This window comes from Antechinus flavipes, chromosome 4, assembly GCF_016432865.1.
Source record: "Antechinus flavipes isolate AdamAnt ecotype Samford, QLD, Australia chromosome 4, AdamAnt_v2, whole genome shotgun sequence".
Classification (NCBI taxonomy): domain Eukaryota; kingdom Metazoa; phylum Chordata; class Mammalia; order Dasyuromorphia; family Dasyuridae; genus Antechinus; species Antechinus flavipes.
This window is the reverse complement of record NC_067401.1, coordinates 94,884,642-94,901,802: the sequence shown is the minus strand read 5'-3', so window position 1 is coordinate 94,901,802 and position 17,161 is coordinate 94,884,642. Positions and strand designations below refer to the sequence as shown.

At 32.9% G+C, this 17,161-nt stretch overlaps 1 protein-coding gene across 1 annotated transcript in view; it reads right to left on the bottom strand.

Annotated features, from left to right (window-relative positions):
• ERO1B (endoplasmic reticulum oxidoreductase 1 beta) overlaps positions 1 to 17,161 on the bottom strand; it is a 59,370-nt gene that overhangs the window by 23,726 nt on the left and 18,483 nt on the right. Inside the window, exons 3-6 of the mRNA XM_051993552.1 lie at positions 15,952 to 16,035; positions 10,736 to 10,777; positions 6,709 to 6,791; positions 3,951 to 4,024 (exon numbers count right to left, since the gene is read on the bottom strand). Coding sequence (XP_051849512.1) covers positions 3,951 to 4,024; positions 6,709 to 6,791; positions 10,736 to 10,777; positions 15,952 to 16,035 — 283 coding nt within the window. The remainder of the gene's footprint in view (positions 1 to 3,950; positions 4,025 to 6,708; positions 6,792 to 10,735; positions 10,778 to 15,951; positions 16,036 to 17,161) is intronic.

Sequence of the window (17,161 nt, the reverse complement as noted above, 5' to 3'; positions counted from 1 at the left end):
AAACTATCAGTGAGTTTGACTTCAATTTTTCAGAAATTTTTAGAATAGATCATTAAAGAGATGGTAGGCAAACATCTAGAAAGAGAGAATGATTATACAGAGCTATCAAGCTCTCATTAACAACAGGTCATGTTAGATTAACCTCATTTCACTTTATGATAGTATTACTGAACTAACAGTAGAGAGGAATGTTGTGATATAGTTTAACTAGACTTAGCAAAGTTTTTGAAAAGTAGTTCAGATAACTTTTGTAAAAAATGAAGAGATAGATATTATGGAATAATACAAATAGAAAAATCAGAACTGGTCATAACTGTTAATGGTAATTGAGCTCCTAAAATTCTCTTAACTCTAGGCTGTTTAATATTTTTATGATGGCTTAAATAAAGACAGAGATGGAATGCTCAACAAATTTGCAGATAGAAAAAAAAATCAGAGAGATAATTAACATATTGGAAAACTGTCAGAATCTAAACATATTACCACATTAGAGTATTAGGCTAAATCTATGAGAGAGAAAAAAAAAGCAATAGGGAAAAAAAAGTTCCAAATTGGGTTCCAAAAAATCAATTGTATTAAGGCTAAAAAAAGGCATGGCTAAGAAACAATTTATCTGAAAAAAATTTAGTAGATTTTAATGGATTTTAAGTTCAATTTGAGTTAGCAGTGTAATACTTTTGCCAAAAAAGTAAATGTAACTTTAGGCTGAATTTGGTAAGGCACAAGTTCCAGGAACAGGGAATATGATGGTTCTACTATCCTTTGCACTCCTCAGACCTACATGTTAAGCATGTGCTGAGTTTTATGTGCTGGAGACATAAGTGAGCTAGAGAGAACATAAAATGAGAGTATTCATGAGGGGGAGGATTCATATCATATGAATATTAGGAAAAGGAAAATAGAGATAGTTAGCCCAGTTTTCTGAGGAGAATCAAAAACTTATCTTAAGTATCTGAAGGTCTATAACATAGAAAAGGAATAGACATGTTCTGTTAGGCCCTAGAAGACTGAAACCCCCAAAATAAATACAAGTGAAAAAAGGCCAATTTAAGTATTATGCCTGCGAAAAACTTCTAACAATTACAGTTGTCCAAAAGTAGATTAGACTAGCTCTAGACAAAGTTGAGTTTTGTTTCACACAGAGGAAAGTGAGTTTTGTTTCACACAGAGGATAGGTGGCCACTTGTTAAGTTATATTACTGGGAATTCCTTGTTGGGACAGAATAGATTAGATAGCCACCGAGGTCCTTTCACAATGTAAAATTTTAGGCTTCTAACTGCTAGAACATCATTAACTCCTCACACAAAAATGTAGAGGGCTGAAACTCTTGAGTCATTGCACTGAGGTCAGTTCAAGCACTTAGGGCTAATTACTGATTGGCCAATACTCTATGGGCATATGCTTGGAAAATGGTCCTTCTCATTATCATGTGCTGGCTCAATCATTGGTGTATACAGAGTATTGTAGGAGGGACTAGGGGGTGGAGTAAGACAAGCCAGAGTCACTTTTTGCGGTGGACTAGGAAGAAGGGTGTTGCGGAGATTCTCTTCCATACCCTTCACTTCTATCCCTAAAATCCAAGAATAAAGACTAAGAACTTTTGCTTATCCTGATTCTGGCTGATTCTGAAGTATCCTAGGGGCTAATGTGGTCACCACACAAAAATCTGGTTATTGTGTTATGAAGTATTTTCTAAATAATAATTCCTACAGACTTTTGATCCATTTGTATTATTTATGGGAAAATGGGACTTACATATTACTTTTAAAGGCCCAAAGAATTTAAAATGTGACAGTGATTTTCATCTACAGAAAACAGCTTATTTTATAGGATATGAAAATTCAACTTAACATTTAGGCATATGCTATGTGAAAGGCACCATGCTAGACAATAAAGATTAAAAAAAAATAGTCCCACAAAAACCTTTATAATACCAGGATAAATAAATAAAAAGTATTTTCAAGAGGAAAAGAGCACTACTTTAGAAATTAGGAAAGACTTCAATGTAAGAAGTTACAGATGAATTAAATCTTAAAGAAAGCTATGAATTAAAACAAGAAAACATGGTAAATTTCCACATATTAAGCAAATGTCCAAAAGGAAATATCTAGCAGGGTAGTTTAATAGGATTGGAGAGAGCATGGGGGGAATAATATTGGAAAGGGAGGTAGAAGTCAGATTGTAGAGGGCTTTAAATAACTGGCTAAGAAATTTGTTTTATCCTAGAAGCAAGAACAAATGATTTTTGAGTAGGGGGAATAACACAATTAGACCTGTGACTATCACTTTTAATTATAATTAACTGAGGCAATTGGATGGCATTAGATAGAGCACTGGACCTGGAATCTAAATCTTGAGTTCAAATTTGGATTTAGATACTTCCTACCTTGTCACAAACTTTATTTACCTCAGTTTCTTCATCTGCAAAATGGGGATAATAGTAGCACCTTACCTCCTAGGACTATTACAAATACCAAGTAAGATAATAATTATAAAGGGCTTAACATAGCACCTGGCTAAACACTATATAAGTGTTAGCTATTATTAGCTAATGTGTTTTTAAAAACAATACCAAGTTGTCAAAAAAGACAAAAGAAAATAATCAGAATTTCACTGTAAGACCAGACAGAATGAGAAAATGGAAAGTAGCAAAAATTAAGATTTTTAGCAAAATTTTTTCATTTTGAAAAAAAAATCAAAAGAAACAAAGTCAATAACTAGCTTAGATATAAAGATTTACTTTCACAGAAATATGATCATCCAAACATATTCTTTTTTTTTTTTTTTTTTTAGCTGAAGCAATTGGGATTAAGTGACTTGCCCCGGGTCACACAGTTGGGAAGTGTTAAGTGTCTGAGGCCACATTTGAACTCAAGTCCTCTTGACTTCAGGGTTGATGCTCTATCCACTGTGCCATCTTAGCTGCCTCCAAACATATTCTTTTAACATTTCTCAAAGAAAATAAGAGTAACTCAGCTACTGTTTAACAATTAAAAAACAAATAGTATTTCAGCTGCTTACTCTGCCATGTCTATATTCAATAGAATATACTCACAATGATGTTTTTTAGTTTGTATCTAACAAAAATGACCTATTCTCATAATTCTTTAGCATTCTTCTTTATTAAACTATTTGAAACAACTAGTAAATAATAATTATATAAAATCATAATCTTATAAAATGTGCTATGAAGTGAACTCTTTTTATACAATATATATATAAATAGTTACATATTATATGTTAATATTTACATTGAATATTTACATTGAAACTATTCCTCCTTTCCTCTTTTTCATTTAGAAAACTGAACAATCCCCTTAGAAGCTTTTTGTTACTGTGCATTTGTCCAGAGCTATACAGCCTTCAGCAATCCCTTACTAAAGTTCTATTCTATTATGTGATGTCTCAAGAAACTCTTTTAAGTAGGCTTGAATTTCAGTTTCCTTTTACACCCTTCAGAAACTATGGAGGAAAGCACAGACACCACAATTTTCTGAAGGTCTGAATCCACAAAACATGGATTTAAAACATAATTTTATTCAAATCATATTGCATTTTATCATACTTTGTTAAATAATTCCCAATTAAATTTTATCTAGGTTCAGGCATCACTAAGCCAGCACTGAGACTGGTATCTCTGACGTAGGAAATACAGAAAGAAACCCGTCCTATAACTTTACTGGTAAAGTAAAGAATGAGATGAAGAAATTTCCTCTACCAGTGCAGGTTGGCACCTTCTCTGAAGTTTACTCTCTTAGAGACTGGATTAGGATAATGAGAGTTTAAGTGACTTGACAGAAATCAATCATTATGGATCATGGATGAAACTTGAATCCAGATTTTCCTAGCTCCAAGAATTGTTCTCTATCCACTACATCAGATGATCCCCTTTTAATCAGTTACTTTCTAAAATGAAAATTAAATTTGACATAATTTAAAATTTTATTACCATCAAGTTCACAAAAGTGGTCCTGTGAATCATCATATCTTGCCCAATCAATGAAAGCTTCTTTACTTTGATTACTATAGGGAAGAAATCAAAAGAAAAATTAAATTTAGATTTGAAATTTTCTTTGTCTCTGTATCAGATTTTTTTTTTTTAGTATAATCCTAAAAAAGGCAATTTCAAACTAAAAATTCATCTATTAGCTGTCCTGTGATAGTCAGGTAGCAATAATAGGAAAAAGTGAACAAAAATGTATTTTACACAAAAAACATAGTAACACTGCATAATATAAAGAAACTTCTAGTAAAGAGCTACAATAAAAATATCACTAGCACCAATCAGATAATAATTTACATTAATTAGCAGGCTTCATTTTATTACAGACATACATGCACAATTCCTACCTATCTAGTGATCAGTCCCCTTTTTCTGACTTAAACTTTTATCTTGACCTCTAATTGTGGGTATTATTTAAGATTTTATCCTGGGGCCCTCTTCTTTTCTATTATAGAAATTCTATATTCAAAAACTCCCAAGTGTTTCACTATCATTTTTATGCAGATCACTTAAAAGTCAACATATCCATTCCCAGTCTTTCCCTTGGGTTCTAATCTGTTCCATTACTAATTTACCTATTAATTTCAAAATAGATGCACTAGAAATATCTTAAACTCATTTTAAGAAATTTTAAAGCTGAATTCATTATTTTTGGTTTCAAGAGCTTTATTTTTCCAAATTTTCCTATTAATGGCATCATTACTCTTCCAGTAGCATAATTCTAGATTGCTCATTCTGCCTCACCCCACATATCCAAACAGTTGCCAAATCTTGCTGTTTGTCCTTTCACAACATTCTCCTGCCTCCAAATTTTTCTCCATACCCCCATAGCAACTAACTTAGTTCAGGCCCTGATCATCTGTCAGATTTTGTTAATCTCTTAATTGGTTTCTCTATCTGAAACCTGACCCCACTCTAATCCAAAATAGAAACTGTAATTATCCTACACCATAAACTTGAGCATATTCTTATTGTCCTTAAAATGTAAACTCCTCTATTTAACTTTTAAGGCTCTAAACAATCTGGTCTTAATTTACCTTTTCCAACACTACCTCTACCACGTTCTACAATCTAGACAAAATGGTCATCTCAATCCTTCAGTTATAATACTGTCTGCCATCTATATGGCTTTGTTACTATAACTGTATTTTTCACAAATGGAATGTAATCTTTCCTTATATATGTTTTCGCCATCTAGCTTTTCCTTTAAGATTCATCTTAAATGATCACGAAAAATATTCTGTATGAGGAAGCCTTTTATGATCCTGATGGCTGATAAACCCTCCTTCTAAAACTATGTGGTATGGAAGCATTTTGTATTTATTAACTATATTTATGCTCTTTATCTTTTAGTTTTAACTTTTAATGAAATATAAAAGTAAGTTAATTTAGAGATTCTTTGTTTTTGTATACTTTGTACCTAATGGCTGGCACTTCCAGGAGCTTAATATAGATAACCTTCCAGTCTCACAGATTTATCACCACATTATTATCCTTGGCTCTCTGAGCCCTCCTGATACATATCCAATCAGTTGCCAAATTTTGCTGGAAAAGCCTCTGTAATCTTTGTCATCTGACCCCCCCTCTCTCCACTCACAACTACAGCATTTGTTAGGCCCTCATTATCTCATCAGGATTAGTGCAGCAGCATCCTAATAGGTCTCCCAAACTTTACTTTTACCCTACTCCAGTCCATTGTACATAATGCTACAGTAATTTTCCTTAGTAATTAGTAATATTCCTTACAGATATTATCACTACTTTTCTATTGCCTCTAGCATAAACCAAACATTCTTCTACTTAGTTTTTCAAACACATCATACCTTCACTTTAGAGTCTCACTGAACATTACTCCCCTCTTCATGCTAATCCATATAGCTAAAAAGACCTTCTTACAGCTAAAATGGCCTTCTTTGTTTCTTACCTGTATTACTCATATCTCATTCTACCTCTTTGTACTGGAGGTTCCCCATGTCCAGAATGTATTCTCTCCTCACTTCTGCCTCAGAGTCCCCTTCTTCTTTAAGACAAAACTTAAGCATCATCTATTCCATGAAACCTTGTCTCATACCCCAAGTTACCAGTGCATCACTCTTAAATTATCTTATGTTCATTTATTTATTCTAAACATACTTTTATACATCCTTGGTGTCTTTGCAATTAGAATGTAAGTGCTTTATATTTGGATCCAAATACCTTTTTGACTGTTCTGTTTTGTTGATCTGCCGATCCTCAATTCCAATGACTTAATGCTTTAGAATTTAACATTACTTACTACTCTTTTCTTTCTTTTTACCTGCTAAGCCCTCTTGCTAATTTGCCAATTTGTTCCCGTTGTGAACTGAGGACTTTGCTAATCTGGCTGGCTTCTCTAACCACTGCTGAGAAGAAACCTTTGGACTAAGCTATTGCTGCCACCTACTGGTCCCAGTGAAACAGATTATTTTGGGACTTGTGCAGCTAATCCAATTAGCTAGAATTCACATTTTAGCCAAAACATATATGTATAAATGTAAACACATGCACACACAAGAAGACCAAAGAAATCTGTTATTAGGCATTTTGTAACTTCTGCCATTCTTAAGTGTTAGTTGGCACTTTAAAGGGAACCTTCATTAAAGCTTGACAAAAATTCCTGCATGCATCGCACAAAAAGAGAGATTTCTGATAAAAAAAAAAGTAACGCTATTTAAATATAACTTGCCTCAATGTGCTGTTAACTGCTCCCAGCTTATTAGCTTGCTCACAGTCTTCTATTTCTTTGGTATGATTTGCTGCTTTTGAATACTGTAATAAAATCCATAAGTATATTTAGCAATCATTACTTAACATTTTAAAACAAATTTAAAATTCAAGTCAGAATAAATTGTATAGAATGATGGAACTGAATTTAGTATCATCCTATAAGCAAAATCTCAGAACAAAGTTAATCAAAACTTCTTTGCAAGAAAAATACAGACTTATCTTGCTAATCCTGTTAGCTGACATAGTTCTAGCCCAATTTAAAAAGTAAATGTTCTCATTACAGAAATTAGGGTGGAGGATATTCTACTTTCTAGGGAAAAATAAAATTGATTGCCTTAAACCTGGTAGTTCAAATGGAAAATAATAAAGTAAATAATTAGAAATTCTTGGAAATATTATATCCATCTGAAAGAGTACAGTGCTCAAAAGATAATGACAACTATTTACTATTGATTACAATTTATCCTTGGAAATGACAGGTTAGTTACTATAGAAGACCTGTCATCTACATGACAGGGATTACTGAGTTGGTAAGGTACCCAATGTCAAAGTGAATAAAACTGAGTTCAGCAAAGTATGGTAAAATCCTTTTAAAGGGTACCAGAAAATCAAGTCTGAGTAATTTCAAAAACATTATACTATATAAGGAAAAATGGCAAAGCACATTACTTCCATTAACTATTGCCACTGGTTACAAAGAGCTAGTTTTGTGGGACGAAATTGCTTTTTTAAAAATCTTATTTAACAATTTTTAATTTTTCCCAATTACTTGTAAATTTTGAAAAACATTTCCCCCTCAATTTTGAGTTTCAAATTCTCTTCCTTCTTCCCTTTCTCCTCATTGAGAGGGCCAAAAATTTGAGAAAAGACATCACCTTTCATTATAAATCCTTCAGAACTGTTTTAGATCCTTGTATTGCTGAGAAGAATTAAATTATTTACAGCAGATCATCATACGATATTGCTGCTACTGAGTAGAATATACTGGTCCTGCTCATTTCACTTTGTATCCATTCATGTAAATCTTTTCATGTTTTTTCTGAGAACATCCTGCTCAGTATTTAGTAAAGTATAAATTAGTATTTGAGCATAATGATATACAAAACCTTCTTTAGCCATTTTCCAATTGATGGATATCCATTCAAATTTCCAATTCTTTGCCACCACTATAAATAGTGTCCGCTACTGTGCATTTTTGTTACTGTGCTACTATAGTACACTACTCACTACTATAAATAATTCTGTACATAGATTTTTTTTTTCCTGCTGGTATATAAACTTAGTAGTGGTATTACACTAGTAAAGAGTATGCATGGTTTTATAGTCTTTTGGCTATAGTTCCAAATTGTTCTCCAGAATTGGTGCGTCACACACAAATTCACCAATAGTATATTAACGTTTTAATTTTTCCATATCCCCTCCAACATTTGTCATTTTTCTTTCCTTTCAAATTAGCTAACCTGATAGGTATGAGATAGTAGTTCAGAGTTGCACTTCTCTCATCAGTAGTGATTTAGAGCAGTGCTTCTCAAAATATGGTTCAGAGAATCTCAGGGGGTCTCTGAAATCCTTTTTGGAGTGTTTACCCATTCAAAATTAGCTTTTATTTTTAACATGGTAAATATCAATAAATATAAACCACATAAACAAAAACTCTTTGGACAGATTCACAATAATTTTAATAGTATAAAGATACTGAGAACAAAAGCTTGTCAACCACTGATATAGAGCGTTTTCTTACATTATTAGTTTTGACTACTGAAAACTGCCTTTTCATATTCTTTAACCATTTATCAATTGAACAATGGCTTTCACTTTTAGAAATTTGACTTTTTTTAATGTTTGAGAAATGAGATCTTTATCAGAGAAACTCATTATAAAAACTTTTTTAACAGTAATGATTATCAACTAATGTATTTCCTTTCATGCCACTTTTCTCCTGCTTATCCTTTTTACTCCCTCCCTCCCTTCTCTTCTCTCATAACAAATTACGAGATCCAACTGAATGTGTATTATTCCCTCTTTGAGCCAACTTCAATGACAGTAAGGTTCGTGTGCTCCCTCTTCAATTCCCGTTTTCCCCTCTACTGTAAAATCTCTTTCAGGCCTCTTTTAAGTCAGATAATTTATACCACACTGCTCCCATTTCTTTCTCCCAGTGCATTCTTTCTTTTATCAACAGATTTTTAGTTTCAAAATACATGTAAAGTTTTCAACATCCACCCTTGCAAAACCTTTTGTTTCAAATTTTTCTTCCTTCCTGCCCCCCATACCTCTCCCCTAGAAGGCAAGTAATGCAATACAGGTTAAACATGTGCAATTCTTCTAAACATATTTCCACATTTATCATGCTGCACAAGAAAAATCAGATCAAAAGGGAGAAAAAAGGAGAAAGGAAAAAAAAGCAAGTAAACAACAAAGAAGGTGAAAAAACTGTGCTGTGATCCACATTCAGTTCCCATAATTCTCTTTCTGGGTGCAGATAGCTCTCCATCACAAGTCTATTAGAGTTGACATGAATCATCTCATTGTTGAAAAAAGCCACATCCATCACTCTTAATTTTATTTTTTTTGAGATAATCATATCATTCCATTCAACTTATACCTCTGCTTTCTATGTATACTATTTTTAACTGCCTTGCTAATGAATAAGTTTTTAGGAGTTAAAAATATCATTTTCCTATGTAGAAATATAAACAACTTAATCTTAGCTAATCTCTTAGGATTTCTCTTTCCTGTTTACCTTTTTATTCTGTTTTTGCATCTTATATTTGAAAGTCAAATTTTCTATTTAGTTCTGGTCTTTTCACTGAATGTCCATTTTCCTCCTGATGGACTATACTTAGTTTGGCTGGATAGGTAATCTCAGCTCTCTTGCTCTCTGAAACATCATACTCCCCTCTGTGCCTTTAATGTAGAAGCTGCTAAATCTTGTGTTACCCTGACTCTAGTTCCACAAAACTCTTTCTTTTTTTGGCTGCTTGCAATGTTTACTTCTTGATCTAGAAGGTCTGGAATTTGGCTAAATATTCCTACTTTTCATTTTGGGATCTCTTTCAGAAGGTGATTGATGGATTCTTTCAATCTCTATTTTATCCACTAGGTATTTCACATTTTCTTCTGTTTTTTTCATTCTTTTGTTTTTGTTTCATTGTTTCTTGATGTCTTATATAATATCATTAGCTATCACTTGCCCAGTTCTAACTTTTAAGGAATTATTTTCTTCGATGAGCTTTCATACCTCTTTTTCCATTTTGCCAATTCTGCTTTTCAAAGCACTCTTCTCTTCATTAGATCTTTGTCCTTTTACCATTTGACCTATTCTGTTTTTTATGGTATTATTTTCTTCAATATTTTTTGCGCCTTCTCCCAAGTGGTTAACATTTTCATGATTGTTTTGCATCACTCATTTCTTTTCCCAACTTTTCCTCTATTTATCTTATTTGATTTTTAAAATCCTCTTTGACCTCTTCCAAGGCCTGAAACCAAATTCATATATAAATCTCTTCCTGACCCATTGTCCTATACCTTACCATTTGTGGACTGAGAGAACCAAAAAATGCTACTGCTGCCACTGATTCAATCACTCCAAGGACCATTTGCTAGGGCTAGTCTGCATTGGTATGGTCCATGTTATTCACCCTAATGCAAACCTGCCAATCTCCTAAGTTGTCTTGGGTTAGAAAATAGTTTCATTCTGATTTTTTGTGGATTCTGGTGTTCTAAAATTTGTTTAGAATCATTATTTAAAGGGATTTGGATGAGAGCTCAGGCAAATCTGCCTTGAGTCCTACAGAATTACTCTTACTGAAATCTTATCGTTTATACATAATAGATCTGTAATAGAAACATGAAATGAAATTTTTCTACTGTCCATTAACTTTGTAAATTCCCCAAAGTTGTCACTATTATGATAAGTTAGGTAAGTAATAAGATTTCACTCAATGAAAAAAATTAGATTAGTTCGGGGGAAAAAAATGACTCACCTTATTAGAACTCCCAGCTTTAATTCCCATTGGAACTTTGCTCTGAAAAGAGGGGGAAAAAATATATTAAATTCTTAAATATTTTCAAAAAAATATATATGATTCAAGTTATCAATACCATGTAATCCTAAATTCACAAAGCACTTTTTTCAAGGGAAGGGACTAAATTTATATCCATTATAATAGTGTTCCATGTCATCTCCTGAAGTAGAAGGTAATGTAGTATAATTTCTCATTTAGAAATGTACAAGTTAGAGAGGTATGTAACTGGCATACTTAAGGACATAAAGTAGTCACATGCCTAAAATTATTTCTAGTAGACTTTATCATATTTGAACTATTTGAATTTATTGGTTTTATTTGCAAATACTAAGTTTCTAACTAAAAGGGGGAGTCATTTAAACCACCCTCTCAACATTTTGCAAATCTAAAGAAGTTGAGAGTTTCTTAAATATTTTATTTTTTGTTTGGACCTATTATTTTGTGAGTGTAGGGAACTCAAAGTGAAGAAACCTCCTCTACGAATAGACCTAAATTACTACTGTGCAACTTATAGTCTTTGAGAGTTATCTGAGATATTATGAAATTAAGTGATTTGGTCAGGGTCACCAAGTTTATAAGAATCAAGAAGCTGAACTTGAACCACAAGACCTTCTAACCCTGACATTGACTCTTCTTCCAATAGGACATGATGTCTATCCAATTTTTATTTACTAGATATTTTTTGCTGTAAGAAATTAATTACTAGATCTCAATTTAGTAATTTACCAAAGCTATAATTTACTAAAGAAGCAAACCATATAAAGAATAAAGAGAAAATTCAGAAAATGTAACCAAGTAAATTCAGTTCTAAGATTTCTTCATAAAGCTATTAAGACAGTTTTTAACCCCAAATGAAGAGATCTATGAGTTATAAATAATTTTTCAAATCCTTTTTTTTTTTGGTGAGGGGACATTTTTGGCAAAATTCAATGTTGTTTAGATAGCAGGATCAAATATAATGAGCTCATCCTCCAAATCCTCTAAAGAAATCTAGTTAATACGCCAGATTAAATCTTCAGGGGAAAATTCAAAAAAAGTTACTTGTGACTTTTCAAGTACAGGCTGGCACAGCTAGACAGAAAGGTCTGGGGATATTGGTGATGGAGACATTTGAAGAGGATGATAAAGGGTCTTGCAGAGCACTCCAGTTCAAATGAGACACCCTTAAGAGGCCTTCAAAAGGAGACCCCAAACCTGTTGTGAGTAGGTTATGAGAAGAAGTACCATGTGGCAGCTTTATTGCTCCTATGCAGTTCTGGGCCGCAGACAAGGGACTTATGAGCATGCATGGAATTAGGTGGTAGGGAGGGGGTCACAGTCCTTGATGGAATACCATGAGGGGAACAAATTTAGAAGCAAGCAAGCAGCAGTGTAATTCTAATTGGAGATACAGAAGAGGATCTCACTTTTAACTTTTTGCCCATTTTCAATGAAAACTGCAGAGAAATACCATGACAGGAATCCCAGATGAAAGGGAAGCCTACAATTACGTCCCTCTGAATCATTGGGACCTTCTAAATTGCTAACAATGGCTGACTCTAAATGCAATCTACTATTATTCAGATCCCCAACCCAAGTCAAGAATTTGCAGAGATGGGGGGAAAAAGGGGGAAGTAGAGCAGATAGCAATCAGGAAGCAGGCTGGAAGGAGCAAATTTTTAAAAATCTCATCATAAAAAAGTATTATAGTGACAGGTGTGCTCAAGACACAAGCTCCAAAGAAGTAACTCTAAAATATCTATAAGTAAAGCCTTAAAGAAAAATATAGCTCGGGCATAAAATCAATTAAAATTTCAGTAAGAGATTATATAAAAGTTTCGCTCTTTCCCCCAAGGTTTTTATAAACTGAATGAGAAATATGAGGGCTAGAAGAAAAAAAAGGAAAAGACATGGAAGAAAGACTTGGAAAGGGAATTAACAGGTAGGTACAGAAGGTACAAAACCTACCCCAAGACTATTAGAATGGCCCAAAGACAAGCTAATAACCTTATGAGACAACAAGAAATAGAAAAACAAAGTGAAAAGACTGGAAAAAAAATTTCATAGCAAAAACAGACTATTGAGAAAAAAAATGAGCATATAGGAACTTAATATAGTCAGCATGTTTACAGGCAGTAAGGAAAGCAAATGGAGAAATTGAAGAGTAGCAATGATAAAAATGGGCAATCTACTGGGGGAAAAAAGGATGTAATGGGATTACTTATGAATACACAGGTTTTACTTGGCAAGAGCTATCTTCATGTGAAACAGGGATTTAAAGAGGACATAAGGCGAGGAGGACAGCTAGGTAATAGTTAGGAAGACTCATTATTAAATTAGCTATGAGGCTCTAAGCAAGTCATTTAACCCTATGTGTCTCTATCTCCTCATCTATATAATGAGCAGGAGAAGGAAATCACAATTCATTTGCAGATCTTTTCCAATGGGATTACAGAGCATCAAATATAATTGATCAGCAGATGGGGTGCAGAGTCTAAATTTTTTCAGGGAAGTACAAGGCAACATTCTCAGCTAAAAAGGTTTAAGAAGAGAACGATGAAAAATTTGAGGAGGGATAAAAAAGGTTTGGAAGAGCCAATAAAAAGAATGAGATAGTTAATCAATTAGAGGGTGTTTTGTTGTAGTAATAGTCCAGCTGAAATTATGGAACATAAATTTATGATGAACCGAGTTAACACAGTTTGGATTTGAAGAGTATGGTGAGCATAGTAAAACAGGATTTAGAGCTGCAAGGCAAAAAGAGAGGTAGAATGACACATTTTGATCAGATAAAGAAACTTTATCAAAAATTCACAAATATGGAGGAAATTAGGGAGAAATCTGAAAAAACATTTTAAGAACTTGCGAGTGTTCCCTTAGTTCTCTCTTTGCACATCTCAGAGGGAAGAAGGACATAAAAATTTATAAGCTCTGTACTTAAACTTCAGACAAGCTTTTGTAAAATCAAAAGTTTAAGAGCTGAGTCATAAAGGGTAAACAATAAGAAGAGCTACTAATTTAATGTGGCTGAAAACTGAATTTCCTCTAAGACAGAAAAAACTGTGAAAACTTTTCCTTCTGTGATAGCACAGACTGAATCCAATGACAAGATTTTCACTACCAGAGTGTTCTCTGGGCAAAAGACAACATAAAGCTAAGAGAAAGACCATAGGTGGGACTCAACTACAGATAACTAAAAAAGAGGTTGTGATGGAGAGCAATACTTAGAGGAAGGGAAAGGAAAGACAAGACAAGAGAAGCACCACTTAAGTTTTTCACATAAGTACTTTATAAATATCATCTCATTTAATCCTCAAAACACAATCCTGGAAAGTAGATGCTATTATTATATTCATTTTACAGATAAAGAAAATTAAGGCAAACATAAGTTAACTGACTTGCCCAGGGTAACACATATAGTGTTAGAAGCCAGAAATGAACTCGGGTCTTCCTGACACCAAGCTGTGTTCTATCTGCTGGTGGTACCCCTTGGCCTCTCTGTGACTAATTAAAAGAGGAATGATGGACAGCAATATCTAATTGTGTCAGAGAAAGAGTTAGGCACTGGGCCCATACTTTAAAAGTTTACAGAACTTTACAGAACTGAACAGTTGAACAAAGGCTCAATTGACAAAGACTTTTAAGATCAGAGTGACCTTCATCATGATAAAATACGGAATTACAATTTTTAAAACAAAACAAAAAAAAAAAAAAGAGGCAGATCAGTCAAGTAACAAGAATAAGGAAAGAGAGATGCACATTGTCATATATTGGTAACTCCATTACATTAATAGGAGAAAATATGAAGTACTATGGAAGATTCATGAAGTTCTGAACAAGAATCTAACAGAATGAGTAAGGATAGTTAGTGAAATAATCTATAGAACTAGAGGAAAAACCTAGTTTGATATAATCCCAGAGCTACTCAAGTAAAGTGCAATGGTGATTCTAATTTGTTTCACAGCCTGATGAATCAATAAATTATAATGCTGTAAGCATGGTTTCCTTTGATTCTTGGACGTAGATTTAGACTTCACATCGTCCCTAATCCATTTGAGGAAGATAAAACTAATAATTAAAATAAAATCTCTGGATTATCTGTGTGCTTTATTTATTTATGATGCAGTGATTAGGGAATAGGATTTGAAATTAGAAAGACTTGAATTCCTGAGATGTTTACTGTATAATCCTGAGCAACTTCTTAATCTCTCTGTGTCTCAATTTTCTCCACTGAAAAACACAGGGGACTGGATTCAATGGCTTCTAAGATCTACATCTATAATCCACAGTACCATAGTACTAATAATATGAATAATAAGAGAGCAGAATGTAAACTTCAAAATAAAATGGCCTTAATTATTCAAGTCCGGCCATTTTTCTTTATATCACAAAAAAAAGCAAATTCTGACTTACATACATTATGAAAATAAGCAGTATCAAAATGATTTTCTAAAGAGAGTACACCAAAAGAAAAATTTTTCTAACTACTTAAATAACCAACAATATTTTACAAATTTAAAAAAAATCTAAATATTGAAAAGAAATATCTATTTTTAACTGGAGGCAGACAAAAACACTAAAAACAGATGAATAACCTGAAAATACATCTTCCAGGTGTCTCTGGATAAAAGAATTGGAAAATTCTTCTAAGTGGTCTCCCCCCTCATTGACAATTCATACTTTTTTTTATATTCTTTTCTTATTTTTATGAAAAACAAACCAGGTCTGGGAGAAAAGATACAGAAAGGAGAAACTGAAATAGGACCCTATCTTTTGGCTAGAGTTAAGGGGGAAGAAAATTGCCTTTTTATGATAAAGGTAAACTCTAAAATGTTTGTTTTTCATTATCTTTGCATATTAGTGTTTTAGTAAAAGTTTTGGATGCTCCAAATATCTTTTCAGAATTGAATGTAAGAATCACTCCAAAGTTATTTTCTTTTGCATATATATTAATATAGTAGTTTAGATCACAAAACTAAAATAATCATAATTACATAATTAATATAAATATTTGTCTCTCCTTTTTTTTTTTTACAAGAGAGAGAAGGGAAATAAATGAGACTATATAAATGGATTAGCCCAAATCCATCACTTTTTAACAGAAAAATAATTCAAAAGACTAATGCCTTTTTGATATAAAAGTAGATCTTTTTACACATGGAAGACAATACTTTATTCCCCACTTGGTTTTATACCTCTGGGCAGGGTTCCACATGACAGTCTTTTATAGAACACTGGCCATCTTCTGCCCAGAAAGGGCATGGTCTCATCAAATTAACCTTTAAGAAATAATAAAAAGATAAAGAATAGAAAATATTAGTCAAAGAACAAAAAGTACATATCAAATTAAACTCAAAAGTCTTATTTGAAACAATTAATCTAAAGTAACTTTCCAAGTTAACTAGATATAAACAAGAAGTAAATAAGAATTAACACAGATTTTTTCCATTGTATTTTTCTAAACAATTCACAAAGCCAAAAATTCTTAAACTTTATCATTGTGTATAGATAACTCTGAGTTCTCAAAATCTCAGTTGGTAAAGATAATTCTGCCAGGTTCTATCATCCTAGGAAGAAATTTGAGTATGACCCTTGTAAAAGATTGAGTCTGTTTTCTGAGGCCCAACCTAACAAATTATAGAGAAGTATATGACCAATAAAATAAGCACCTGATGATGATTTTTTTTTAGCCATGGATACCTTGAAACTCAAGTCTGTGTGGTAATAGTGGGAAAGTGAAAGGAAAAGGATAGAGGGTTTTGTGGCTTGCACAATAATTTTTAGACCATCAACAAACCAATTTGACTGCCAGCATTCTAAATCTAAAGTCTCTTGCAATGACTGATGTGTGCACATATTATTAGAGGAGCTGAACTACTATAAACAAAATTTTAGAGGTGGGGGGGAAGGATATTACAATCAAATAAAGGGATAAATCTTTAAAGCAAAGAAATTTGTTTACAAAATGTTTTTTATTGTACTCCCAGAGGAAACAAGAAACATCATTTCAAAGGATTTTCTGGTCATCATATAATATAATGCTAAAGTACTTTTTTAATTACCATAAAAACATCCAATTTAATCACTATCAGTTAAGAAATGAAGTGGTAGATAAATTCTACAAAGTACTTGATGACACAAACCAAATTTCTGATACTTGGTAACTTTAATACAAAAGTAGGAAAACACATGAGAATGAGGAAAAATCATGGGAAAACAGAGTTCTGTAAGAAGAAACGAAAGAAGCCAACGATTTAGATTATGAAAAACTTTACATTCCCATATCATGAACGTGTATAGAATATGGTCATTGCAAGTACCAAATAACACCGCAAAACAAGATAAGTTATAGTTAAATAGGTAGGAAAAGACTTGTTATTGATATGGGACTTATCCTTGAATCAC